General features: G+C 42.4%; 1 protein-coding gene across 1 annotated transcript; it reads left to right on the top strand.

Moving 5' to 3' along the window:
• On the top strand, positions 1–26,122 carry fhl3a (four and a half LIM domains 3a). Its single transcript, XM_031853141.1, has 6 exons — positions 1–229; positions 20,652–20,824; positions 21,813–21,987; positions 23,984–24,153; positions 24,271–24,457; positions 24,793–26,122. The coding sequence occupies exons 2-6, from the start codon at positions 20,669–20,671 to the stop codon at positions 24,942–24,944; spliced, it is 840 nt and encodes a 279-aa protein (XP_031709001.1). The 5' UTR covers positions 1–229; positions 20,652–20,668; the 3' UTR covers positions 24,945–26,122.
• Positions 26,123–27,732: the final 1,610 nt, after the last annotated feature.

The following is a 27,732-nucleotide window of genomic DNA, read 5'->3' as shown; positions in this document are numbered from 1 at the left end:
TGTAGCCGGCAAACTGCATCACTCTCTGCCGCAGAGATTTTCACTACTGTCAGAAGAAACACACACAAAAGTTTTACAGCTGCCGAGCGACGCTGCTGAGCCGCCGGAGTAGCGACCTGCAGACTGATCCCGGTCCTGATCTGAGCGAGTGTCCGCTGACAGAGACAGGGAGGCGGCTTAGCGCTGTCAAGTTGCAGAAGGTGCCTCCAGACTTCAGACAGTACTCCTGGTAGGACTCCACTTTTTATTTACTATCGAGACTTTTTTACGTTGTCTGTGTCCGGCTCTTCGACCTCAGTGGGGGTTTCATAATCAATGAAAACTCTTTTTACGTCAAATATTCGGGGAAAAAATGTTTTATTTGATGGGAAAATAAACTAGTGTATCAGCAAATCTCATTTCAAGCATCATAATGATTGTGGTTATGGTTTTCCAATGAAAATGAATGGCATGAAGAATCACTGAAGTTTGCTAATTTCAAACATTGTGACGACAATAGTATAACTATCTGAATCTAGAATGAATGGAAATAACAGCCTTTTATGAAATCATTTTCATATGTTTATTTGTATTATTATTATTATCACTAGTAGTGGCAGTATGGTTAGTTGCACAGTAATCCGTAAACATGTCATTTAACACAGTAATTATGATCTGTAAACATATAATTTAACACCTTAAGATCATATTTTTTCTATACTTTGAATTTTGAGAGTTTAGCAAAACATCTGTGAGTGTAAAGATTAAAGCAGGCGTGGGCCTGACGTTATGACGAGCCTTGATGCTTCACACCTTAGTCAAACATGTCGCCTGGGGAGTAAAGCCCTGACGAAAGAGGACCCACTTCCTGTGACAAGAGAGGGAGTCTGGACATTTTCTGTCTGCCTCTGTGTTTTTCTGCCTCCCGTGTTTATGTCTTTTTCTTCTCTTTTCTCTGCCACGCTAATCACAGTCTCACACCTGCACTCATGCTAGTATCCCATCAGTGGAGGAACAGACAGTATTATTGGGCCGTGTGAGTCATTCAACTGTGTGGAGGAAGGATTAAGGAACAACTGTTGTGTCACAGAAGCTCCCAGCTGAGCGGCGTGTGAAGGCCTCAGAGAGCAAAGTCCCTCAAGCTAATCTTGTCTTTTCTTCGGCAGCAGGAAGTGGGATATGGCAGCGTGCATCTGGGAAGGGTGTGTCTGTGCTGCAGCTTCTGGTTTTGTTTTGGCCGTACATCATCACATCACAGCGCATAGTAGTAGTAGAATCATCATAATGACAGTCGTTTGTTGTTCCACCTGTTGCGTCATCTGGGCGCAGTGGGCACGTTGGGAAAGTCAAGTGTTGGGACTTGCCAAAAGAGAATATTTGATCAAGATCTTACATGTTGTTTTGGGAATGTATCGTCTTTTCTTCAATACGTTTGGGGATAGTGAAAAAATAGAGATGGATGTTGCTTTTAAGCTTGTCTACAGTTCACAAAAAGACTAAAAGAAGTTCCAGTTGGAAGAAGATTTGATGTTATGATACCTGACTTGGCTCTCAGACTTGTTAGAGACAGTAAAGTAATTCGGTTTTTAATATCTCATTAGACTTCTCAGTTGATTCTTAAGCATATGACAACATTTGCTTCTTGTGCTGACAATATATTAACATCCACAGTCCGTATGAGATACTGAAGAAACCGCTTAGTCCTATAATTTGAGCGAACACCATCACTCAAGTGAAGTCATGTCTCCAGCCACCTTTTAGCTTTGTTTTGATCTCTACCAACATCTGAGGGAAATATCTGGCACTTTAGCTTCTGAATGCTCCACTATGTTCACCAGCTAACTGCTCGGCAAGTATAGTACAGTGGATTTATCAGAGCTAATTTGCTGCTGCTGGAAATGAGGTTGACGCGAGCGGTGACACTGAATAAAAACAATACATTTGCAGGCCCTAGAAAAACCAAATAGTCTAATGAAAGATGCTAAAATGCTCTGTAGCGATAAGGAGAATTGCAGAGTTGGGTGATTATTTTTGTCACTATGAGTAAATCGTTAAGCATTCCATGTCTTCATGTAGTCACGTGATATGTTAGTGTAAAAATATTGATCAGTGAAGCTTTAATGGATCTGTAACATACAGAGATCCAGGCAAGTTTGATTTAGAACTCTATAGGAAGTACAAAACCACTCAGTTCCTTGAACTATATGTCAAAGCCATTACTAAAACTATGGCTTGAATTATGCAGATCTCTTTTCTGTCTGTTAAGAAGTCACACCTTAAAGGAATTTGAGCTCTTAGGCATCCCGCTGTGCTTTCACCGCCGACAAGATATTTTTACTCAAACTGTTTGTCATGGCAACAAGCAGACATAAACCCCTTGCAACCAAAAGCCAGTCATTTTGTCCCATTTAGCATCTGGGAAGTTAGCCTTGACAGAGCCCACGGGCTGTATAATGTGTTTGTTTGCTTTCTTCCTCTTCCTCACTCCCTCTCTGCTTCATTGACCATGGTCACATTCTTCGGAGGTCTCGGTGTTTTCCAAAGGTTAGCCCCGCGTGGTGGTTGGACCCCGGCCAGCTCTAAACTGCAGCTAAATGACTCGGACTGGTTGTGGCTGGTTTTATGGGTTGGCATCGTTTGAATCAAGGCCAATGATAATGATGGAGAACCGGCGGTCAAGTGTTTGCAGGTGGTTAGGGAGCAGAATTTAGATTTGTGTTGAAGCACTTCTCTTTGGACATTCTGCAGCTGTCTGACCCTCCGTTGTCTTTCGGAGGACACATTCTTCGTTCAATCAGCAGGTTTTTTGGGTTACAAAATGCTGGCTATATCTGATGATTTTTTACTTCAGACTATAATGCTTCTTCTGCTTATTTGTCTCTCTTATCATCAACTGCTTGTTCACTTCTACTTTTTCTCTGTGTAGTGTCTTGTCCCAATTTTTGCTAAACTTTTGAGAAGTTTAATCACAGCAATTAGGGTGCATACCTTGTTTTCAAGCTTGGCTCCAACCAGAATTAAACAATGCAACCCAATCCAGATTTTAGCTCTTCATATTGATAAAAAAGAACACATCACATCTGTGCTACATGACCAAAACAAGGAAAATTAGAACTCTTTCTGTTTTGGTGTTAACAGAATGTGTCTGGCTCACACCTCTTTGAACTGTATCAGTGAAAACCTGGGAAATCACATGATTTCAGCTGTGCATTTTCTCATAATTCAGACATTCTTTTCAGTTTGTTGCATGTGCGTCTCCGTGTCTTTCCCCCCTGGTAGTCAGTACCCTCTTCAATATGCTGTGGGGGCGCATGGCTGGCAGCAGGAGTGTGTCTGAATTCCCTGAAAGGGAGGAAGTGACCTCAGGTTTCCTGTGTGGGGATAGCCAGGTGCTGGGGTGTTATTGTGAGGGGCGCAAGACTTCCTCCATGGATGCTTTGTTGGTAAACGTCTGAAACTTGATCCGCTGAGCCAGGGCCCCTGTGGGAGGTAATATGCCCCCCCCCTCACAATCCAGTCATCCTGCCTCCTCGCTCTCCTTCCCTCTCTTCTTTCTCACTCACTGGGCTCTCTCAGCGTTCACTCCATGTGAGACTTTATGTAAAGGGAACACACACTTTATATAGGCAGCTCTGGAGTGTTAAAGGTAACTGACTCTGTGCTAATGGGGTAATTACATTCCTTTAGGGATACAATTACAGGTCTATAGCTAGCACTTACCCGATACCCTCAAAGGAAGTGCTGTTTTCAGAGGAAATAGCAAATTGTAAGCACAGAAGTGCAGATGCCTCATAACTATGCACTTATTAGTTTTATACAAACTAATAATATGTTATGAAAGAATGGGGCTATGCTTTGCATCACTTGATTTACTTAATTTGGCCTCATCTGTTATATTTATTACACATTAAATGAATGGTACCCCCCCGCCCCTCTACCTTATCAGTGTTTTCTTTGCTCTGCTTCCCATGAAACAGATGTTGTTTGGGTGCAGGGATCCTGTCGATTCACTGCTGCATCGTCACATTCGGTCATGTTGGGAGCTTGAGGAAAGGTGTGAGTCAGGCATGACTGTTTCCCTGCACCCTCGCCTTAAGGGAAGAGGGTAGGGTCATGCTCCAATGGAAGTGAATGGCATGTACATTTTCGCAGGAATTAATGAAAGGAATGCTGCAAAACGTGCGGCGGTTACCAACTCCACCATCATGTGCCGAACCTGACGCGGTTTGTTCTTGGGAACAGGATCCCAAACAAACCTGTCTTTATTTCCTAGAACCTCCCTCACCTCTGCTGTGAGTTGGAAGATGAATTGCCAAATAGTGTGCAAATCTATCTCGAATTGCCTAATGTTAATGCTTGCCCAATACAATGGCACCCATAAAAATAGTTTATTCTGGGTAAACGATAAATGTCATGAAAGTCCATAAATAAGCATGACAGCTGGATATATTCAGTCAGCAAACTGGTGTCCAAAACCAGCTACCTAAGTCACATCAAGGAGGAGGGAGGATTGAGAGGGAAAAGCACAAATTTGAAGTCTGCGGACAAATTGCAGTGGTTTTTATACAACCGGTAATGTGATGTGTATTAAGAATTCATGTAACTAATGGTTATGTCGGGCTGTGGCTAATGGCTAAATCATAGGATAACCTATGGTTAATGGAGGCACTCGAGGAGAAGAATGTTGGGTGAGGACAATTTCTCCGGTATACGCAATTCAATAAGATGTTATTTCACCCTGATAAATCTCTGCTAAGAGAGATGACAAAGGAAAAGGCCAAGGTTTGCACTTCATTCTGTTGCACCACAGCTTTATATCTGGGATAAGAGAGGGATCTTCTGCTGGATAATATTGTTCTTGAGGGAATCGCTGGTCCACTGACCTACAATTATCATGGCTTCTGTCAGAAGTGGATCACTATTACATTGCTTTATTTATATATTGCTTATTGTCGACTCAGTGAATAATTTGATACCAAAGTTTTGTGGCTGACTGACACCCCTACACCCCGTGGCATCTTTGAGATGAAACTGCTATTGGACATATTGCTTCAGTATGAGTAAGTCTGCAATCATTTAACAGCAACCTAAGAAAGAACCGAGTGGTTTTATCTCTATGGGAGCAGCAATGTCGTCACCCTTCCCATTGGATGTTTTTGTACACTGGCTTAATTGGGCAATAATTTGAGGCCATGTGGCATGCAGTCTTTAACCACGCAGTGATACACAGCAGGCATTAAACAAGGCAACAATGCCTGAGGCTCAAAATGTCACCTTTCAAACCACAGTAAATACCTGAGAGACTGGGCCGTTAACAAAGTGTTTCTCCACAACAACATGCTAGCAGGACTCTGTTCTCATAACGGATGTCTTGGAGAGGTAATTAAGCCTTGGCACTGTAAATGTGCTTTGTTTGTTCCACCATGCCACCACTGTACCTCCACGTCCACCCACTGTTGCCCTGGTAGTTGTGTCTTTATATGGCAAGTAACTTCAGTTTGCCACAGTGCCAACTGCATTAGTGTGCATTGCTTCCCAGACATTTAATAGGGTTGGCTGCTCCCACATCTGCAAAGAATGAAGTCAGAATGACATAATGGCAGAGGAAGTGCAGTCATGAGAGTGTGGGTGTATGGCAAAGTGTCGCTGTTTAGAGCATGCATTTTTATTCAAATGTGCAGTAATGCTCTCTGTGTTGCACTACCGTCTTCCACCGGTGAACCAGAAGGGCCGGACTTGTTGCAGTCACTCGTCCTGATTAGATGTGTATTGTCTTGTCTCTGATAAAAACTATTTGGAGGGCAGCTGTGAGCGAGAGCATTCCCCTCGCTGAAAGTAAACACTGTTCAAACGCCTGCTCTGCATGATGAAACTAGCGAGCGATCAAGAATGTGACTACTTATCCAGACTGTCTTACACCATCATCATTCTTTCCCGCTATGTCTTTTGCTCGCTAGTATTTACAGGCTCTCACACACACACACACACACACACTGTCTCACCCTCTCATTTTCATCTCTATGGCTCTGTTGGAAAGACAATGGTCTCTACAGAGACAGGCTTAGACAAGCCAGACACGCTACGTACACTGTGGTGTGGATTTATGTCAGTCACTAGTGCGTAAATTGGACTGTATACGACATTGCACCTTTTTCAAAATACACAGAGAAGAGTGCACTTGGCACTGCTCAGGCACACATTGGCACACATTTTGAAAGCTGTCAAAGTTGCGTTGAATACGAGAAGGAAGCGGACAGAATGTTTCTTGGCCTTTTGCTTCCCTGTGTTCCCTCACCTTGATGGGATACTAAACGGCCGTCGCACCGTGCATTGGAGGAGCCTTAAATGGCAGAAAATATCCTTGGTGTGGCTATAAAAGGACGTCGGCTCCCCGATGAGATGATGACGCTGATTTACGATAGAGGCGAGTAACAGAGAGCTAAGGAGGGATTTCTTGGCTTCTTCAGGTGAAGTTAAGAGAGAGAATGAAAGGATGAGGAGTGGCGCGAGTGCACTATTATTGCCTGCGGGCGCATCTGTCAACAGGCTGTCACAGAAAGGCGTAATTGAAGACAAATGCAAGTCCCTACTGTGTTTAGTTCACTCTGTATACCACCTCTCCATCTTGGGAAAGTTTCTGCTGTTGTGCAGAAACTATTTACGCTCATTGCAAGAGACGTACACAAGAGAAAGAACATGTTGTGACTCCCCCAAAGCATCCAGCGTCAGCTCTCATTCACCTGATGTAATTGAAGTTCTCGAAAGTGGTGCAGTGAGAACATTACAGTGAAGTACTGCTTTGTTTGACAGCGTATTTATAACCAATAGATCATATTGAGCTCAGGATGTTTGTAGTAATTGGACATAATTTAGTCCAGAGGGAGATCAGTGCATTTACAGTCAAACCAAATGTTTCACAGACTTCCAGGACCAGATACAGTTGTTTTTTCTTTGCTCTGACCAGTATTTAGCTTAATCATCTGGTGTTTGAAGACCCTCTAGATACAAAAGCATGGGGCTGTAGCCAAACCATTTTTTTTTTACCAAGCTCCAAAGGTCTGCAGATCCAGCGCTGGGCGCTGAGGTCATCCTCGAAAAAAATCTTCCATTTGAAGTTTGTTTCCCTGCATCTTTCCAGTATATTTATGTACAGTCTATGCATCTGAGATATATCAAGCAAAAGACTAATAGTATATTTATTCCCCAAAAATAGATATACAGTAAAAACCTCTATTCTATCGAGTGAACTAAACTACTAAACAACTAAATTTTCCATAAATTCAGAAACCAATAAAGAATTCAAACATTTTAAAATATATTTTTACAGCGTAGTTAAGAAAATGCAGTCCTGTCATGCTTCTATTTTCTGGTTCCGAGATTACAAAAACACATATGCATAATCATAAATATCCTTTATAGCATACAAAATAAAAAACTTTTTCTTTCTTCCACAGCTGGAAAAGCATAGATGGGTACAGTCAAGAGCACTTGCTGCACTGCATGTGGTTCTGCAATACATTTTACAGATGGTACAGTGAAGTGGAAGAACAGTGACTTGGTGTACTTTTGTAGGAGTTTCATTTCATTTCATGGGCAAAAATTATAGATGTCTTGACGTCATTGTCGTCAATGGTATCAGACATTCAGACATTCAACGTCAGACACTCTGCACTTAATCTTAAGGCAGGTGTGGATTTCTCTTGTTAAAGTTGACCATAGTGTTGTATTTAGTCTTATCTGAGCATTAAGAGTGCCTGTATAGCTCTTTACAGTTATTCCTAGAAATCAAGCCTTCTCCGTGATGCCGGTGAAATTGCGTGACAGATAGAGACGTCCATTACAAGTGACAGCTTGATGTAGTGTATATGTCTCGGGCATTCGGCCAAACCACCTACAGAGATGGCGCTTGACCGCATTAATAGTAGTGAAGAGCAAAATGTAACACATCTCTTCCACCAATCTATATGTTCATGCTATATAAATTCACATACACTGTTACATGCAGACCCAAAAATATGCACAAGCTGTTCAAACAGGCGGCCGGCTGCTTGGGCATTAACAATTTATATACAACATAAGTGCTGATATTAGTCATCCCATGAGCGAAAGAGAATTCAGATTTTTTTTCATTTCAATGCTGTTAATTTACATTAATTGAAACCAGCTCAGAGCTAGAATGCAAGAAGCTCGTTAACTCCAGGTGTAAATAGGATCGAAGGTTTTCCCACCTAACTGAACGCTGCTCAGAGCTGTACATTCTGTTTACTCCAAGAGTCTGGCAAACATCACTAAGTTGTTTTCTTGTTTACTTTTCCTGAGGTCCACCATACGTTTGCAATTCTGTCAGTGCTTTAATGGGCCTAAACATTCAGCTTCAAACAGAACCACATCCAATGTTGGCAATGGAAATTAGATCAATGGGTAAAATGGGGGCCAGACGGTGAGCAAAGCATAGCAGAGGGCCAATGACACAAGCGCCATGACTTCACTGTGGAAGCATTCAACCCCTCTTAAAAAAAAAAAAAAAAAACATCCCTCATCCTATCCCACACTTCTTCAACACTGGTGAGTGGAAACTCTTTAAGGTTTAATGATTGCTGAAGAAAAAGTGTCCCACATTATGAGATGTCATGCTTGCAGTGATCTGTCAGGGGAGTATTACAGTGCCTCTGCACAACACTGTTTGTAAGTTAGAGCCATGATTCTTTTCACCTTCATCCACCAGTGCCACTGTATTGTGCTCGTCCAATAATCAAGGCAGAGACATATACCCTGGTAATTTACACAATGCGTGACAGACATTTACACTTCACTTGATGGATGAAGAGGCCGCGGAGCCGTTGTGCCTTCAACTAGCTGCCTCTCACTTTGTTTGTGTCTGTTTTGTGTTCAGCAGTGTTCCCGCATCCCTCGAAGCCAAGAATACTCCTGTAGCAAAGACACGCAGGATAAAGGGAGAATGAGGTCGGACAAGAGTCGGCCGAGAGTTGTGGTCATTAGATTGCAAGAGATAGACAGGTCTGCTTGGGAAGCAACATAATTCAACTACGCTATCAGTGTTTACCAAAGCACCTGTTCTCACGTCGTCGTCCCCATTTAACAACCGGAGCAGGGACTTTGCATTTTATCACCGATAATGAATTAGGTGGGGAAGATGAATGGTGTTTTGCATGGCTGCATGATAAAGAGATCCCAGTGTGTGACACTGGGAGATAAGGACCTGACGGATTGCAGCTTTGTTCTGGCAAAGTCGAGAAACTAGCAATAGGATTTCTGAACTTGCAGCTCTTCTCGAGACTTAAATGAACCTCAGATAAATCCACTGAGACCCATTGTCTACCAAAGGGAGTATTGCTTTTTGATACCAGCGCTAATCGGTTGTGGGCGAGTACATGTTTACATCTATCGCTACCACTCCACCGCTCCGTTGTTCTTCTGCTACGATTGATTTCTACATGACCTGCTGACAGCCAGAGTACAACACAAACAAATGCGACTCTCCTGGCGGTGTGGGTGCATGCAAAAGCTCAAGTAAGAAACGGTAACGCACAAAGGCTCAAGGTCTCGGTGAACCTTGGCTGGAAAGACAGCGGAGAAAAAGAGAAAGGGTAGGTGGATGAGCGTCTGGGGGACGTGGAGGGTGGAGGCAGTCTTGGCATGCATGGCAGCATGATTTATGGACACCTTTGAAGTGAGCTCATTCCAGCCACACAGCCTGCCTGCTGCATTTCAGAGCAGGGACCTTCTCCTGGCGGTACGGCGAGGGGGGAATAAATGACCCTTAGGTCACCAACCTCCACTAGCGTACCACTCACATATGCACTTCCTGATTATGTGGCAATTCATCAGTGTGTGTTTGGTTTCCAACAAGCCAAAATGAGCAGCCAGGGCATCCAATGGACTCGTGACTCCCTCCTCAGTGACCTATTTAGAGGTCAACGCAAACAGGCAGAGTGACATAGAGGAAAAGGAGGTGGTCCCTCTCTGGGATCATACAAATTGGGTTAAGAGAGATATGTTCCTACAGAGTCCAGCTACTTTTCTTTTTTTGCTGCAGTATGCAGAATTATCGGGGGAAATTTATAGTATCTCCAGTACAGTCTGAATGGAAACAGATTTTTACTTTGCCGTTTAAATCTCTCGCTCCAGTAGTCTCACCAATGATGACATCATTGTTTGAATAAGTAGAGCTTCCATCTTCTGTTCTGCTGGTGAGGATTGAGGAGTAAGGCGGGTGGCTTGGCAGTAGTCAGTCCCAGTGCCTCAGTCTGGTTTGAATTAATCATCTACTCGATGTGTTTGGATTGTCATAACCAAGCTATTTCTACTTTGTTTGAAACTAATTTCCTAAATACATCAAATTGTTTGATCTTATCAGCTTCATTCACAGCAGAAAAGCCAGGGATTGTGAATATGAGCAGTAATTACACTCGGGGGGAAGTCCCCACAAAGGGACTAAAACAAACTGAGGGTGTGTGTATGCAGCTGCTCACGGTGTCTGCTCTTCCTGCACAAGTCGCCCATTGTCCCCCAGTTTGGCTGCTGCGTTTGTTTTTTAGTTTGATCCCTATCTACACCCTGCCTTGCGTGTTCGTATGTGCGTGTGCATACTACTGTAGGTGTGTGACTCCTCATGCACATGGCTGCAGGTGTGCCTGTGTCTGCAGACATAATACGCCTGCTTTTTTCATTGTGACTGTGTGTTTGCAAATGTGTGTGACCGACTTTCTGAGAAGTCCCAGAGATGTCTCTGTTTGGGGAAAAAGGAAGAAGCACAGTGTGTGTGTGTGTGAGTGTGTGTGCATACTGACTTGGACATCCTCATTGTTATCGACCCAACACTGGTGGAAAGCGTTGTTGCCCAGTAGGAAATGAACCTGCGTTTGGTTCTCACAGCACATACCAGAGTAAAGGAAGAAGACATTGGGATTGTATGACAGGAAAATGGTGCACAGTGATGTTTCAGAGGTCAACTCACATTATCACGTCTATCTTTAGATCCTTGGTTTTATGCTGTGGGATTGTACAGTGTGGTGATTTAAAATACCCATATAATAGTATACATTTAACTGTATGAACTGGTGAACTGTCAATTTGTTAAAGTTAAGATAGACCTGATTTTCTACATCTGCGTTACAGGTCCCACTGTAGAAATAGCAGGGGTGTCTAAAATCTCCCTCAGTGATCTAACTTTGGGATGTATTATTATCTGATATCTGAAGTCCCTGATGGGTTCCATATATTTCATAGCACATCACATCAATTTTCACATTGCCACAATAAAACGCTGGGTTGTACCTTCAGTCAGCGCTGCGCAGGATGAAACGAGAACTGAGCATCACTGCCGAGAGGTTTATGGTCCAGGGGAATGAGGGCACTGTTTACATGTTGCCTTGGAAATGTGTCTGTGAAGGGAAAAAATGGCTGTATATACTGGAAATGACTTCTTGGATATCCACCCCAGTATTTCACATTTGGCAGGCACCCCCTCGATTTTCTAAGAAAACGTAATACTTTTCTTCTTTTTTTTCATATGAACCCATCTTCTCAGGGTTACAGAATCAGACAGAAAGAGAGGTGAGTATTCTGGTCTGTTGTAGGAGATGATTCGTGCAGCTGTCATGAATGTAGATTGTTGTCACTGCTTATTTTGTATCATACCCATGAAAGGCATACAATGATTCGAAACATCCACCTGCTTATAACAACATGCTGAATATTCATGTCTGGGGATGTTGGGATGTATGCTTGAACAAATACCAGTCTTGTCTGGGCGTTAACCTCAGGGTCAGGTGCCATCACTGCAGCCACGAGCCACAAGTCTGAATGAGTTATAAATAATTGCTAGCAGTTGTGGGTGTGTTCCGCACAGTTGTGTGTGGCATGCTTAGATTGCTGAGTGTGCTGCCTGTGAAACCTTATCCCAGCTCCTTGATGTCCTGGCTGGTTGCGCTGACTCAGCAACATTAGGAGACCACCTGGGAATGACCAGTCTGCCGGAGCCATTTTGTGTCTTTTGGTTGTCAGTTAGCCTTGGTCCTCAGTCCCTGTGGGTTAGCCACAGAGGTAGTGCTTAAACAGCAGTTGTCATGTTTACGTCACCAATGATGATGCAGTCATTATCATCACGCTTACTGGGCTTTTTTAACCTTTTAACGAGTTGATTTTAAAGTATCTCCTCCCTATGTTGACTTCGCTCTTTATACTGCATCACCTGTCCTGGCTCAAGATTACGTGTAATAGTGCTCTACTTTTCATAACATTGTATCAGAACAACCTGACTCCTGATATACTTTGCTCACATATGTATCTATAATACTTGAATCTCCTTGGGTCCTGTTTCTTTATTTCAGTTTTCGAGATTCAAATCATTGCCATGAGATGAGAGTGAAATTCCTCATAAAAAACAACTGATTAAACACTGGCTGTATTTGGGCTTATGTCAAGGCCACAAAGCTGCATAACATGCACTTCTACCAAAGTTCAACAATAAAGATATAGCCATAGCTCAAATAGAAGAAAAAGAGAAAAGTCCATGACTGATTTTTTATCATATAAAAAGCAGAAATGACAAAGTCAAAGCTCATTCCTCCATGATCAGATTTCATGGTCCAAAACTCCAAAGCAACAGCTCAAAGGCACGTCCCTCAAATCCATATTGGGACCTGTGTAAATCAAAGGAGGCCAGATTGGCCTATACATCTCTTGTCTCTGACAGTTGAAAGCAGTTTGTTTTATTTATAGGAGCGGCCCAGAGGTAATTTTCCATCGTGGCGACTTGCGAGACATTTGCCGTGTCTGCCTGGCCTGTAGCAAAGGCCCAAAGATACAGACAAGAGTTGATATTTCTGTTTTGCCACTGAAGATATTGCATCAGAAGGGCTCTTTCACTTCCCCCTCTGGAGGTCTTGTGAAAACAACATCCTCTCCAGGGGCTTGCAAACCAGTAACTGAATCACCCAGCTTGCAAGTGAAGGTACCCTGACCTCACTATGCATGCTTCTCATTCTACTCCGATATGAATGGAGCCCCGGCTGTGTTACACATGTTAAGTGCAGTATGTGTGTAAGCCAGGGTGCTTTCAAATTGAATACATTTATTTGAACAACAACTCCACAGTCCTCTGCAAAACTAAGCAGGTGTCAAAACTGAGATGTGTCTCCACTGAACAGTGGAGGCTTCAGATTTCAAAGGGATGCCCTACCCCTTGGCTCACAGGATAATGGATGACAGGGAGGATGTGAAGATATCAGGATAATGACTCCGATGTCCATTTTTGGGCACAAATCTGCCCTGGGAAATGCTGGAGTAAAGGGGTCCCTGGGATTATTGGCCATGTTTGTTCAAAGACAAATAATATACTCGTCCTCTCACACAGAGGCCCTAGAACAACCCTGCTCAACTTATTTAGTCTAAAAGAAAAAGGCAACTTACCCTGAGATCTTTTTTTACCACTTTTTGCTTATCTTTCAGTGCAGTTTTGTTCAGTAGGCATCAGCTTTTAATCTTTTTGTTGTCTATTGGATGTTTATCACGCACTCTCTTTAACTCCGTTGTTTCTGCATTCCTTACCTTCCTCTGCTCTCACCACACTGCTTACCGACTCAGAGTGTATCCAAAGATCAGCCAGCAGACTGTCAAGATTTGTTTTTTTCTTCTTGCTTGCTTTCAAGATTTGCTTTCTCCTTTCTCACTCTCGCTCCAGTTTTCCCTCTGCGATCTAAACATTTACCGGCAAATACCAGCACAGAGCGAGCGGGAGCGAGAGAGAAAAAAAGACAACCTTTCTTGCATTCTCCAGGCAGTGACTCTCCAAACCCTCCCCTGGCACACAGGAGTTGACTGCATAGTTTCCCCAATGCAAACCAGATGTGAAGCACTAATGTATGGCAGCATTTTTTCATTTTTTTTCTTCAAAGGAAGACAAATGTAGGCCAAAAATGTTGTCTCCTGGTCATCCAGAGACACTGTGATACAAAAATAAATTCAGATTCATTCCTGAGTTCCAAACTTTCCCTCATGGTGGTTGGGACAGTACTGTATGATTTAAAATAATTGCGACGCTATTGTTTGATGTTGGTGGCGTATTGTGGAACATTGGAATTGAGACAGGCCTGTGGAAGGGGACCAATGAGTTGTGAAAATTGCATTTTCAGCTGCTCTTGCCTTCAGAAAGCGGTGCCATGCACATGGAGTCCTCCTTGCTAGCACGTCCTCAAGTTTCTGTGTGCCAAGTAACTGTCAGATTATGACAAATGTATGTTTTAAGTATAACCAAACATCTGTCAGTGCAGGCTTGTGCTCTGCTTTTGTTTATCTTTTTGTACACATTTAAATCACCATGTTAAATCCTTTTAATAATTGAGTCCAGAAGGTTTGACGTACAGTTTACTTGCAGCTTTGCTCTAATGCTGCAATAGAATCAAGGCTAATATTAGAAGACATCAAGTCATATCCCCACACGAGCATGGTCATTAAAAGCTGCCAAGGAGGGACAAATTACAAAGGCCATGGTGACATTTTATGCAGCAGGTAGTCATTTTCCTCCTTTATGTTTACGATGTTGGCTTTCATTTGAGCCCTCTGCTCTGTCCCACACCACACCAAGCGGTGTTTAAACGCTCAGGGACAATAACAGGTTAGCGTTCCAGTGTCTGGTCCTGCAGCCTGTACTGTATCTTCAAGTCTGACCCAGTTTCCCACAGAGAAGCGGTCTCAGGTGCCTCAGGACCAACCCCCCACTCTTACTCCGCCCTGCCACAGCTTGTCAGTAAATGAAGCTGTTCTCCGTAGCTCCGTGCTTAAAGGCTCATGTAGTGTCCTGAGGATGTGGGTGGCCAAGGCTCTCCTCTCATGCAAGACGGCGAGATTACAGAAATGACAACACTCGTAGTGGAGCCACTGGTTGTAATCCAAGTGCTGACCCCATCATATAAATGATGACCGCACATTGCTCAAAGCCGTAAATGTCACGACGTTGACTGCAGTTTTGTTTTTCTGGCTTGGAATCAGTGTCACGACCACACTGAACAGCATGGTGCTTTATTAAACTGACATTTTTTTATGATCTTTACGTAAGCAAAATTCATTCTTAACATCAGAATTCAAATGTTTTTTTTGTTGTTGTTCTATGTGCGTAACCAGTACGTGTAAGCTTGTTTAAATAAGGACATCTGTTTATGAATGAGCCGCTGCATTATCTCTCCTTCATGAGCAATTTCCTCCTCTTCCTGTGATAAGATTCATTGCCTCTGTGTGATGATTCGATTACTGGACTTCATTCATCTGATGCACACCAAACTTTTGAGAAATATATAACAAATATAATTTAATAATTCAATGTCCAACTTCTGCGTTGTTTTATTGTTTATTTATTGACCTGAATGGATGTGACTAGTTGTCCATGCACACATTTAGTCATGTTGATGTGATTTAGCTTGTGCAATGCCTCGTTTCACATAATATGTGGATCTGGAAGCTTCTCCCAGAGGACCTGACCTCGGTTTCCCGTCCCTTGAAGAAAAACATGACTGTAATCCCTCTGACATTGTGTCATAAACATAAGCTCTGGACCATTAAAAAAGTCTTGTGCAATTCATGCCTTTGTCTTCTCACATTAGTCACCAAATGGAAAAGTCTTCCACGGTCATGAGGCGCTGGAATAAATGAGATCAGACGACTTCTCCATCAGGCTCCTTTCAAGTGGCCTCTGGACTGAGACACAAATGAACTATTCTGAAGTGTGTTTTTGACATTGTACTTTATTTTTGATATGCTCAACCAGGCCCTCAAATGATATACTCAAGTGATCAGTGCTGTAATTTGTCTACATCTCAAAGCCAGCCAAGGAGCTTTACTGTCTCTGGAAGATGTCCAGGCACCAGACAGAAGGCGATGTGGTGGTATGTGTTCGTCCAAACGCAGCCGTCTCCCTATTTTCCTCTAATTTGATTTAAGACTTGTCATAGGTTTAGAATTCTAAATTGTCACCTTTCTTCTTTTTTTTCTTTCCTTTCTCTCTCGTCTCTCATCTCTTGTCCCACTGTTGTGTTTGATTCCTCCTCCGTTCCTTCATCACTCCCTCTGGGACCTGTTTAAATAGGAATCATCAACACACTCCTTTCTCTGTTTGCTGCCAAAAGATCAAACCGTTAAAGGTGACTGAGTGGCTTTGTAGCTGCCACTTTCTTAAAGTAAATCAGACCTTACTATGCACATTAACATCCACATTTGTTAAAGCATCCACTTGGACATAAAAGCACACTAGTCACAATGGACCTATAAAAACAGACCTAACAAATAGAGCAGTTGGCCTGGTAGTGAAATGGTTTCTGACTAACTGTGTTGCTTGCAGACCTCATTCTACAGCAGTTGCCCACTTGGTAATAATCCAAACCGTTTGAAAATTTGTCATGCATCATTGCCAGACTGAGTCATGTTGTCTTATCAGGGTGGATACAGTTGTACCACTTCCGCTATGTGACTTTTTTGTGTCAGAGATATGACATTATCACATTGGCCCCTGCAATATCATAGCCACAATGTGTGTTTTGTTCTTGTTGTAAGAAAAGGGAAAAAAAAACAGAGTTAGCCGTCAACAAGTGACAAAAACAACAGCTGCTCCACTGACATTAAGTGTATGGACTCATGGAAAATCCCCATCATTTAGCTTAAAGTAAATATAAAGAAACTCAAAATGTTGTGTACTCGAAATATTGTGTGCTTACTTGTGAACCTAGAGTGAGATTTTGTATTTTGCTGTCTCTCTTTGTTTACTGTAAATTGAGATGTTGCAACATCAATTATACTAGACACAAGCTGATCCACAATAGATGCCTGCAGATCTTCTAACTAGACATTTGGAGTCTTTTACATGACAGTCCAACCCTTGTGAACATTTTCAGTGCCATTAATGAATTGGATTTCACAATACATGTTCTCTATTTAGGCTATACACCATAGTGAAATCTTCTCCTCTAGTGTAAAGAAGAACTTAAAGGTTCTGAGAGACATTAGGGAAGAAGACATGTTATAGTTACATTGGTGTCATTGTGATCTCTCTCCTCTGTTGATGTAACATGATGTCAAATGATTTGTCTAGTCTTAGTAAAACAGGTATTTTACAAGCAGATTCTACTTAGGCATGGCAGGGAAAGGGGGTAAGGAACTGGCAGGCTCGTTCCCAGCAGGCTGTGCGGACTGATCATTTGGAATCAACCGGAGCGCAAGCAAAGTTTGGGCTGGGGATTAACAGGCCTGCCTGAGGGACCGGACTGGACTGGGTATATCTGCTGGCCCTTCAGTAACCAACCATGACTGTGTTTCCCAGCAACAGCATACAGCCTGCTTGCTAGCACTGGTCTGTTGCTCTGTGGTGTCTCGCTATTGGCCCTGAACTTCACCCCGGGGAGGGCTGTGATGAGTAGAACGTTGCCTTGGCGTTCTTTAGCTATCTTTTAGTCGGATGTGTGAAAACAAAGGAAAAGTCTAAATGTCTGCTTGCAGAAAAAAGGTTCATCACATAGCACAACGTCAAGTACGGGATAATATCCGACAAGCGGGTATTGTCTTGCTTATACCATGGCCACTTGCCAACAAATTATATACAACCAGAAAATATGAGTCATTAATTAACACACACAATTCATTTTGATCGTGCTTTTCTCTTTGACAAAAATAAAAGATATATAGTTTATGAGCGGCAAAGTTTGTGTGGTTTTCATTAAGCCTTAGTGGTGGGCCTAAAATTGTAAAGTTTGTCCGTAAAGGAAACAACCGCAGCAAATTCATCCATCTGCTTTGGATATACTTGCTTTTGGCAAACAGACTGATCGGCTGACCAATCAGAAGGTCATTGTAAGGCCTTTCATCCAGCAGACTACAGACTTGCAGTGGTTAAGAAAACCAGTTAAAGACATTTCTGCAGTCATTAAAACTGACCCATATAGCTGCATTAAATAATACACATTTTAGTTTCTCTCTCCGAGGATCTCTGAATGGAATGCACTGTTGTCTATATTAAATAGAGAACAACACTTTGTGCTGCAATACTATAATTAAACTCAGTAGAATTGTCTTGTGTGGAGGCAGTGGTGATTTCCTTGAAGCCCACATTTTTTCCCAGGGGGCTGGATTCAGTCACAGCTCTGGTATTTGGGAACAATATTTACCCAGAGCAGGGTTTTTAGTCACTGGGTTCTGGACATGAAGGATATGGACCTCTTCTGGGAAGTTGGCATATACAGTAGCAGTCGGATACAAAGCCCTGTGAGAACTGGCCTCCGGACTGAAGTTCAATGTGCCCCAGATCCTTCTCTTCTCTTCTCTTCTCTTCTCTTCGGCATTGTGGGTTTTGGGTCAGCGATTACACTATGCAGTCACATCTTAGTCCATCGCCCTAGGGGTCAGTGCACTGACGTCATGCCCCTCTCTGTGAGAGCCTGTGCCATCAGCAGCTGATGTCAGGCTCTGCATTGGCCACTCAAACACTGATACTTAAAGCTAAATCTCTCTGAAGTACAAGCCTCTCGTCTGTTTTCCAAAGGATTACATATTTATGTACCAGGCTTTGGAATCTTTGCAATTGAGCGTAACGTTCCTATCTGTGTTTTATTTAGTTCTCCTTTACCTGATTGCTGGCAAACTAGTCATTTTTGCTCAAACATCCCTCTGGAGACCATAACAACACTTGTCGCGAAGGAAATAATGCAACCAGGGACACCATGAGTGATCCATCTCAGGTACAGGGACGTTGGCTAGTTAGACTTCTGCGTTTGAGATGTTTCATGACCTACTTTCCGCAGCCATTTAGTACGTGGATATGTGGATGATACATATGAATTCGGGGAGGGCAATAAACAGCTGCCTGATTTGCTTTGGAAATTAAAGTTGACATCAGACGTCATAGCACTGGCCTCACGGCTTTGAAAGTCATGCCCCGTCTCGTTCTCTTACCTGGCAAGCAAACGCAGCACATACCTGCTAGCACTGCAGATAGCATTAAGGTCACAGTGCTCATTTTCAGCTCTTTACTTTGTTGATCTAATCTTGAGGTTGCGGTTACGTGGGCTGATGGCAACGTCTGAAGAATGGTGTGTGAAGCGAACAGAAATGTAAGTTAAAACGCTGACTCGGCACCTTGCTGTACATTACACAGGCCAACCACAGCTGCTTATTCTGATCTTTTGCCATAACCCCCTGATGGATACTATAACATGAGACAACAGATACTAAAGATGTATCCATTCAGTCATTAGATAGAACGATATGGCTGCCCAGTGATGCAACAGGGCCGTCGAGCATTTAGACTTTCTAATTTATGTCTTACGGTCATCGAAGGGTGCTGAGAGCGTCTCTCTGTTGTGTTAGCAAAAAGCCTGTCGCTGGGTTAAATATGAAGACTGTGAGCAGGTGAAGTCTGTTGGGTCTTGACTTTCTCACCCCGACTCATTAAGAGCTTTTGTCTCGCAAAGGGCTGAGACAGATGAAACATGAGAGTCTGGGACTAAATGTTTTCTTTGATGATGGATCTTGTGTGATTTGGCTTTTAGTCTTTGTTCCCTTTTTCAGTGTCGCCCTGTGTTTTAGTGTGTTCGCATGTCTCCTGCGCGCTTTGTGTAAATTATGGTTATGCACTTTTTTTGGTGCGTAAGAAGGCAGGCAGCACAGGGCCAGTTTGCAGTTTGATTGATTAATATATCAGATTATTATTACTGGGTGGTGGGAATGAATAGCCAGCAGTGCACCGGGCCAGGGGGCCATATCACTTATCACTGGGCTTTCCTCCAGCCATGCTGTAATGTTTTGGCAACCTGATATTGTTGCCATAATGCTCTCACAATCTGTCACTTTGTTGTGTGCTCAGTCATGATGGAGGGGCCTATCGCGCGGTGAGAACCGGGTACTTTGACAGAACACCTTCTGTGTGTGTACATGCACGTTACTGTAGGTGCGTCTTTATGCTGACAGGAAGCCACTTTTCAGGGAGTCATGCTCAAACAGCTTCAAGTGTCTGTGCTTTTGACACACGCAAACACTCACAAACGCCTCGTGGGGTTTCTCTATCTGTTGGTGGTCCACGCTCTACTCGCGAATTCATTCTTGACTCGTAAATATTTACAGGTGTGTATGATGTGTGGGCTTCACATGCACGGATACACCACTGTATAGCCCACTCAATCATGAGAGAAGTTGTTCAGTTTGCATTAGTGCTTTGATCTTCACGTTGCAGATTCTGAGCGGTTGACAGCAACAGGAAAGAGTTCTGGTAGTTACCGAGAGAAAGCAAAGTGACAGCTCCATCTCTTGTCCCCTCCCTCCACATCAGCCACACTTTCATCACACGGCAATAAAAGTTAATAGGCATTTTGTGCTGCCTCTCTTGTCGCTCTCCCACTCTCTTTTTCCACTTGCACGCCGTGTTTTGTTTGAGCTAAGCTTCATCGCTGGTACAAGCCAAAGTATTTACAGCGTAAATATTGGCAGAGAAATTCTATACTGACATCCAACTGCTGGGCCGGAAAAGGTGACTGAATCATTCCTCAAGACTCTCTCCCCTTTTCTTCCCCTCCTCTATTGTCTCACACATTTGTTCTTTCCTTCATCTCGTTTGGATTCGTTGACATTTGTTGTCTTTTTTTTCTTTTAATGTTGCTCTCCATTCTTTGTTTCAGGTTTACAGAAAATTACAATGGCTGACAGTTTTGACTGTGACAACTGCAAGGAGTCCTTGTACGGCCGCAAGTACATCCAGTCAGACAACAGTCCCTACTGCATCCCCTGTTACGACAGCCGGTTCTCAAACACATGCGATGAGTGCAAGGAGCTGATCGGCCATGACGCAAGGGTAAGGCATCTTTTTTTGACATGATCAGACATGCAATCATCTATCTGCTGCTCAACAGTAACATGTGGAGATCATACCGAATTCAAATTGCAACACCACCATTTTTTAGATTTGATTAAAAGAAAGAAAACATTACATGTTACTTAAAGAATTCTGGAAACATACATTTTCTTTAGTACATGCCCAGAGGAATGAACCGCACTCGTGACCTTCGTCTTTGCACGGTTTGAGCCACATGTTAGAAGTTGAAATAAATAAAAAGCCCCAATTAAGTTTAAGCCATTTTTTACCATGTTTTAAAATTGCTTTGGATCTCTATAAGAGAAGTTACGTCATTTAATGATGCATAATTCATGCTAAATGAGGCGTGTTCTATATATTGTGAGTGGCAAGACACAGTAAAGGCTAATTTAACATACAGACAATTTCCACTAAGTCCACATAAGCCAACGGGCTAAATTTTGTCTAAGATTGTAAAAATGCAGCATGAGGGACAGTCTCCTTCTTCCCCACATTCAAGTTAAAATGTAATCTTGCCTTAATGGAAAACACTAACATGAAGTGGATCATTTAAGACTGACATACGCTGCTTAGTGGAATTTACAGAGTGGGGCATGATACAGTGCTTAGTAGTTTACTTAGCTAAGGAGGCCAATGAGTTCTCAACACCCTCATGGGCAGTGGGTGAAAAATAAAGCCAACAGTTTCTTGGCTCAGTGCCCTTCAGACAATCAATTCAACATCCTCGTGAGACTTCTTTTTTTTTAACAGAATCATGCTCAAAAGTGCAGTACATTCTGTACATGTACACACGCAGTGTAACCAAGTACTTGACCTTACACATGTCAGATTGACCGACACCAATCAAACCAGAAACCTTTGTTGGCGTTAAATCTTGCAGTATTTTTCTTGTTTGCGGTAAAACATGAAAACAAATTTGAAAGGTAATTTAAATTTCTTGTTGGCTCCTCTTGTTCTCTCTGGCCAGGAGCTCTTCTACGAGGACCGGCATTATCATGAGCACTGCTTCCGCTGTTTCCGCTGTGATCGCTCGTTGGCAGATGAGCCTTTCACCAGCCAGGATGACGCGCTGCTCTGCAATGACTGCTACTGCAATGAGTTCTCCTCCAAGTGTGTGGCCTGCGACAAAGTCGTCATGCCAGGTAAAGGTGCAAGAAATATGTGCATAGAGAAATGTGGGTGTTGAGATATAAGGCTCATCCCATCTGTGCTCTCTGAATGACTCTTTTTCCAACTGCATTGTGTTTCTTTGGACGTGAACGAGCTCAGCTTAAAATCTAAGAAGCGAGAGTTGATTTAAAGAAAATTAAAAAAGTACAAATACACATACCTTGCGTATAATGCATTTGACAGTGCCATATATTATATATTATATTAGTCTCGTCACACATTTTATTTTCCATGCCGTATACAAATTCAAATTTTAAGATAGATAGGCAAATGACTTTGGAAAATGATGACGTGACAAATTCCAGGAAGCAGGGACGTTTGAAAAGTATAAAGTAACAAGCAGATATAGAAAGCTAAGAGGTTTTAGAAAAAAGAGGGAGAGAAGAAGGATTTAGCAGCAGCAGCCAGGGCTGAATTTGACAGAGTAATTGCTAGTCAGCTTGACTTGTTGTCTGTAAGCCAGATCCCCGGGGCTGGTGGGCTGCCAGCAGACTGATGATAACAAGAGATAAGTCAGTCAGATATTCCAGCGCCCCCGTAGCAGCTTACACAGTCCCCTATACTCCTACTGTAGGTAATCTTATGTTTTCTTATCAAGATCACACATTTGCATTACAGCGTGTAAAGTTATGCTCAGGTGAGTCACCTTGAGAGGGAAAAAATAGATTTAGAGAGTGATGTTGTCAAAGATATCTTAACTAGGAAATATCCGGGGGTTTAGTAGTATACTGTACAGTACTGCCCACTGTTAAGCATCCCTGTTTCTCCAAAAATTCAGATGCACAATTCTAGAAAGTGTTGCCTCTCCTCCAACAAAAGAACAAAGAGCCTCTTTTGCTATGATATAAAAATATGTTCACCCTCGAAACAGACACACTTCTCTTTGTTTAACAACCGAAGTCGAACAGCTGAAGTTGTTAATGTCGGCGACGGATGGAGAGAAGAAACTTAATACCAGCGCCATGTAAATGGACTTTTTATTTTTTCATTGAACCAGATAAAATGCACTGAGATAAAATCTCTTTTGTGATGGCAAAGAAGGCAACACATTTAAATGCCAAGTGCACGTCAATTTCATTCATAAAATGAAACAAAAACAAAACATTAGTTCACGCATCAACTGAAGAGGTTCAATAGACAGTGTATGATACTTACAGACAAAAAAAGGCAACAAGACATGACAAAAGTCTTACGCATTATTCCAAGAGCAGTTTGTGTTTAAAACGTGTAATAACTTTTGTTTAAAACTGGCTAGCGAGATGAATGGATTCTAGGTTGAACCTAACCTGCAGATCATTTCAGGTCCAAGGGCCGCAATAGAACAGACTTCTTTTTTCCAGACTCAGTCCACACACAGATGGCACCTTAAAGTCCAGCCAATTATTATTGAACCTATGTTATGTGCATGCATAACCTGTACCTATTTAGCATTGCAGCTTTTAGTCTATTTGTCAAATACCTAACTGCTAATATTTTCCTCCCCTGTAATTCCTGCCTTTTTCAGATTGTGAGACACAGCCTCAGCACACAGCCTGAAGCAGTGAAACGATAGCATTTAATGTCAGTTCCACTTGAATTACTGCGTCGCCATAGAATACACCAACCAGTATAATAAAAAGTTCAACAGCTAAGGGATAAAATAAATGGCATTATCCCTTTCTGTACGGCCTGCCGCCAGTTTCCAGCAGTAGGAAAGAAGTATGTGGCCTGTGGTATTATGATTTAAAATGAAATAAATCTTAGAGAAACAAAATGAGTTTTATAGGCCTTCAAGCAAGTGTATCATTTCATAGTTCAATAAAATTACCACCAAAGAACCCAAAATGGCCATAACAATCCTAAGAAGGACGGCAAAAGATGCATTCTACACAAAAAGTGAAGTGTCTCCCTTTGCTCTCTTTCAATCTTTCCATCCGTCTTTCTCTTTTTCTTTCTCTGCCTCCCGTCATCACTCTTTCTCTCTGCTAGGTACGAAGAAGTTGGAGTATGGAGGCTCTACATGGCACGAGGGCTGCTTCATCTGTCACAGCTGCGAACAGCCAATTGGCTCGAAGTCTTTCATCCCTGACAAGGATGAACACTACTGCGTGTCCTGCTATGAGGACAAGTTCGCCCCGCGCTGCACACGCTGTAAAAAGGTCAGTAAAACTATCAAAAGAATCCCCACTGACCCTCGCGTGGTAGTCCAACAAAATAGTCAAGAACGTATATTTTAGAAGTGAATGAAAAGGATCTTTGTCCTCTTTCATTTTCAGACCCTGGCTAAAGGTGGTGTGACCTATCGGGACGAGCCGTGGCATAAGGAGTGTTTCGTGTGCACCAGCTGCAAGACACAGCTGGCGGGTCAACACTTCACCTCCCGAGACGAGAGCCCTTACTGCCTCAAGTGCTTTGGCAGCCTGTATGCCAAGAAGTGCGAGGCCTGCAGCAAACCAATCACAGGTAAGATTTCATCGCTATGTTCCACACGATAATATTGATTTGTGCTACCGCACTTTTGATTGACACTGAAAGTAGATTGACTCTAAGGTTGGCAGCCAGTTTCTGCTTATGTGCGCAACCTTTTTAACTCAGATTTTTGCTTATTTAGTCATGGATATCAGCGTTACAAAGAAATAATTTGAAGCCAAGTCTTCAGAGGCTTTGAATTTTCAAACTCAAAATACATCATATTTTTCCCAATAGCTATGTTTTGAATCATGCATGATTTGCTGAATTCAAAGTCAGCTCTCTAAAGCTCAACATACAGTTTGATCTCAATGCTCTTCTTGTTCTAGGTTTTGGAGGAGGGAAGTACATCTCGTTTGAGGAACGCCAGTGGCATCAGGCGTGCTTCACCTGCTCCCAGTGCTCTGCTTCACTGGTGGGCGCCGGCTTTTTCCCTGATGGTGACAGGATCCTGTGCCGCGACTGCAACAGCAACCTATAGAGCAGTCATTTACCACATTCTCGCCCATCCCTTGACTTACCTTTCACCCTTCGTCACAGCATTTCAAGAACCCCAAGTCATTACCGAGGAAGGTAACGCAGGCTAACAAATGCTGCCTCTCAGGTTGTTTGTATATAAAGAGATCAGTTCCTTGTGGTCCCTGATTTTCATCCACGAGTTAGTGCTGCATCGTTTCAATGAACCACCACAAAGATTTCCTCTTTTAACAAAAAAGTTAATGATTTTATTCAACAAAGTTTATGGAGTGCCTTAAGAATAACATTACTTATATATGTTATGTACTATTGAACCAAAGAAACGCAAAATGCTAGTCACTTTGCAAAAAAAGTTGCCACTTCAGGTAGAGATCAGTCTATGAGGACAAGACACAGAGCACTGCTAAAGTACAGTATGTAAACCTCACAGTCTGTATTTCAACGTATGGTGGAGGTATGTGTCTGTTTTAATGTTCTTATAACTGCAGTTTTCAGCATTTTAATTACAATATGTCAGAGAGTAAAAACAAGGAGAAAACGTGGAAAAGCTTTGCTAATTATGCTTTCAGTGAGGTAGTCAGTTTATGGTAGTTATGATCATTAAAGTCCTTTGCACTTTTGATAAGATATTCTCTTGCTACCATGTTATGTGCACATAAAAACACAACTAAAAAACATGGCACACAGACCACTTTTGTGTTATCTGTATCTGCTTTTGTTTAAATTTTGCAATGACGCATAGATATTCATCTTGTTTTTGTCTTTTTTTAAATTTGTTGTAATGAATCATTTTTTTTTATCACCGTTGCTCAAAGAGCCAGCATTTAACCCCAAAGAAGCTGAAATGAAATGCCGTTGTGTATTGCAGGAGTATGCATGCCATGATTTGCGTCAATAATTATTTTGTTGCTCTAAACACTGTTAGTGTTCTGTTTTTCATTGTTAGTTTGTAACATGTATGTGAACAGTTATTAAAAAAAATACCTGTATTTCATTATTTCAGCTTTGATGCTGGTGAGTCAGAGTTGGCAAATATAAATTTTAAGATAGGAAATACGACATTGAGGCGATAACAGTATGAACTTACTGTAAAAAAAAAAAAAGATGATAATTGATACGGCTAAATACTACATGGTTAGTTTTATTTGTGAAGTCCTTTCAAATAAATGTACACTGACTGATCTTTACTGGGCAGTTTTTATAATTGTGTATTTGTGGTTACAGTGAAATATCCATTCCTGGTTTATGAGGCCGTAGCTTTCTGTGCACTTGTGTTAACTGTCTAAGCCGGAGAAAACCCTTCCCATGTGTTTAACCCTCCTGTTATGTTAGTTTCTCAGGTACAGCAATGATGTCCCCGGGTCGATGTGACCCGGTGCATGTTTAATCCTCCAAAAGTTGTCAGAAACAAAAAAATCCTAATAAATATAGTGATAGTAATAAAATGGTCTAAACTTGACCCTTCTGACCCCTTATAGCCTCCACTTTCACTGCCGGGTCAAATTGACCCGAACATCATCTCTGTAATATAAACCTGCAGGGGGGGGGGGTTGCAAATACATGATATTAACCTTTTTTTTTTTTCCAAATGTTGATTACACTAATTAAGGCAAGCAGAAGAAGTTTCATACAGAAAAAGTTCTAGATTTTCAAACTTCGAAATGGGTCAACTTGACCCGCAACATAACAGGAGGGTTAAAAAGTCTTTCTAGGAAAGATCAGTGTGAGTGTGTCTGTGAGAGAGAGAAAGAGAGAGAGAGCACCGGGGGAAGGGCATAAAACTGTGTGAAAAAGTGTTGGAGAGAGAAACCATGTGTGTAATAAAAGATAGTAAAAAGTGTTTGTGTGTGTCTGTAGGTTGAGGATATTTGTGTGTGTGTGTGTGTGTGTGAGAGGGAGAGAGAGAGAGAGAGAGACACAAAGTAAAAGGGAGAGTGACTGCACATCTGTGTGTGTCTTTGTGCCTGAATGTGTATATATAGAAAACATCGTTGTTTATGCTGAGTCGACTGTTTCATCGCCGTGATGAAGCACACACAGACCGCCAGACACAATCTCCTGTCGGCGTTGGCGAAATGTCCTCCTCCCTGCCTGCATTTGAGATTTTTTCACCAAAAAAGGAAATGGAAAACTCGTAGCTGTACGGGGGAGGGAGGGTGACTGGTGGTGGAAGTAGCAGAAGTAGGAGAGAGAACAGAGTGTGGGAGAGAGAAAGAGAGGGAGGATGTTCACATCTGGAGTTGCTCCATGGTGGGGGGCGGGGGGGGTCAGCTCCACACAAGGCCCCCTTTGGATTTATTGGAAGGAGGAGATGGGCGGGGAGGCGGCAGCTAGCAGGAAGGGTCAGAAGAAGAGATGTTAACTGTGTCACATGGTACAAGCACTCTACGCAGGTTCAACTTGAACAACTATTACGATGTGAAAGCTGCCTCCCTGTCTCGTCGTCTTTCTGATATTCAGCAACAATGTTAGCCGGACCTCTTCAGCCATCTATAGTTGCTGTAACATGTCAGGCTGTCTGCCAGTAATGTCATTTACAATTTTACCACAGAGAGACCCGGGTGCAGTTCTAAAACTAAACACGGCTCCGTTTATTTTCATCAAAGCTGCACAAAGTTTATGCTGTGTGTGAAATTGAACTTGCCTTATCAGCCTGAATCACAAGTTCACTGCTGAAGGGCACTTAGCTTCCTAAGCAGGACACTACAAGCTTAGTTTTTTACTTGCTGAACATTTAGAAATTCTAGACATTTATGTTAAATACACACTGAATCATACTTAGTAGCAAGTGC

This window comes from Anarrhichthys ocellatus, unplaced genomic scaffold, assembly GCF_004355925.1.
Source record: "Anarrhichthys ocellatus isolate YVR2014 unplaced genomic scaffold, GSC_Weel_1.0 scaffold13, whole genome shotgun sequence".
Taxonomy (NCBI): Eukaryota; Metazoa; Chordata; class Actinopteri; order Perciformes; family Anarhichadidae; genus Anarrhichthys; species Anarrhichthys ocellatus.
The sequence above is the reverse complement of the archived record's forward strand: the minus strand, read 5'-3'. Positions and strand labels throughout refer to the sequence as shown.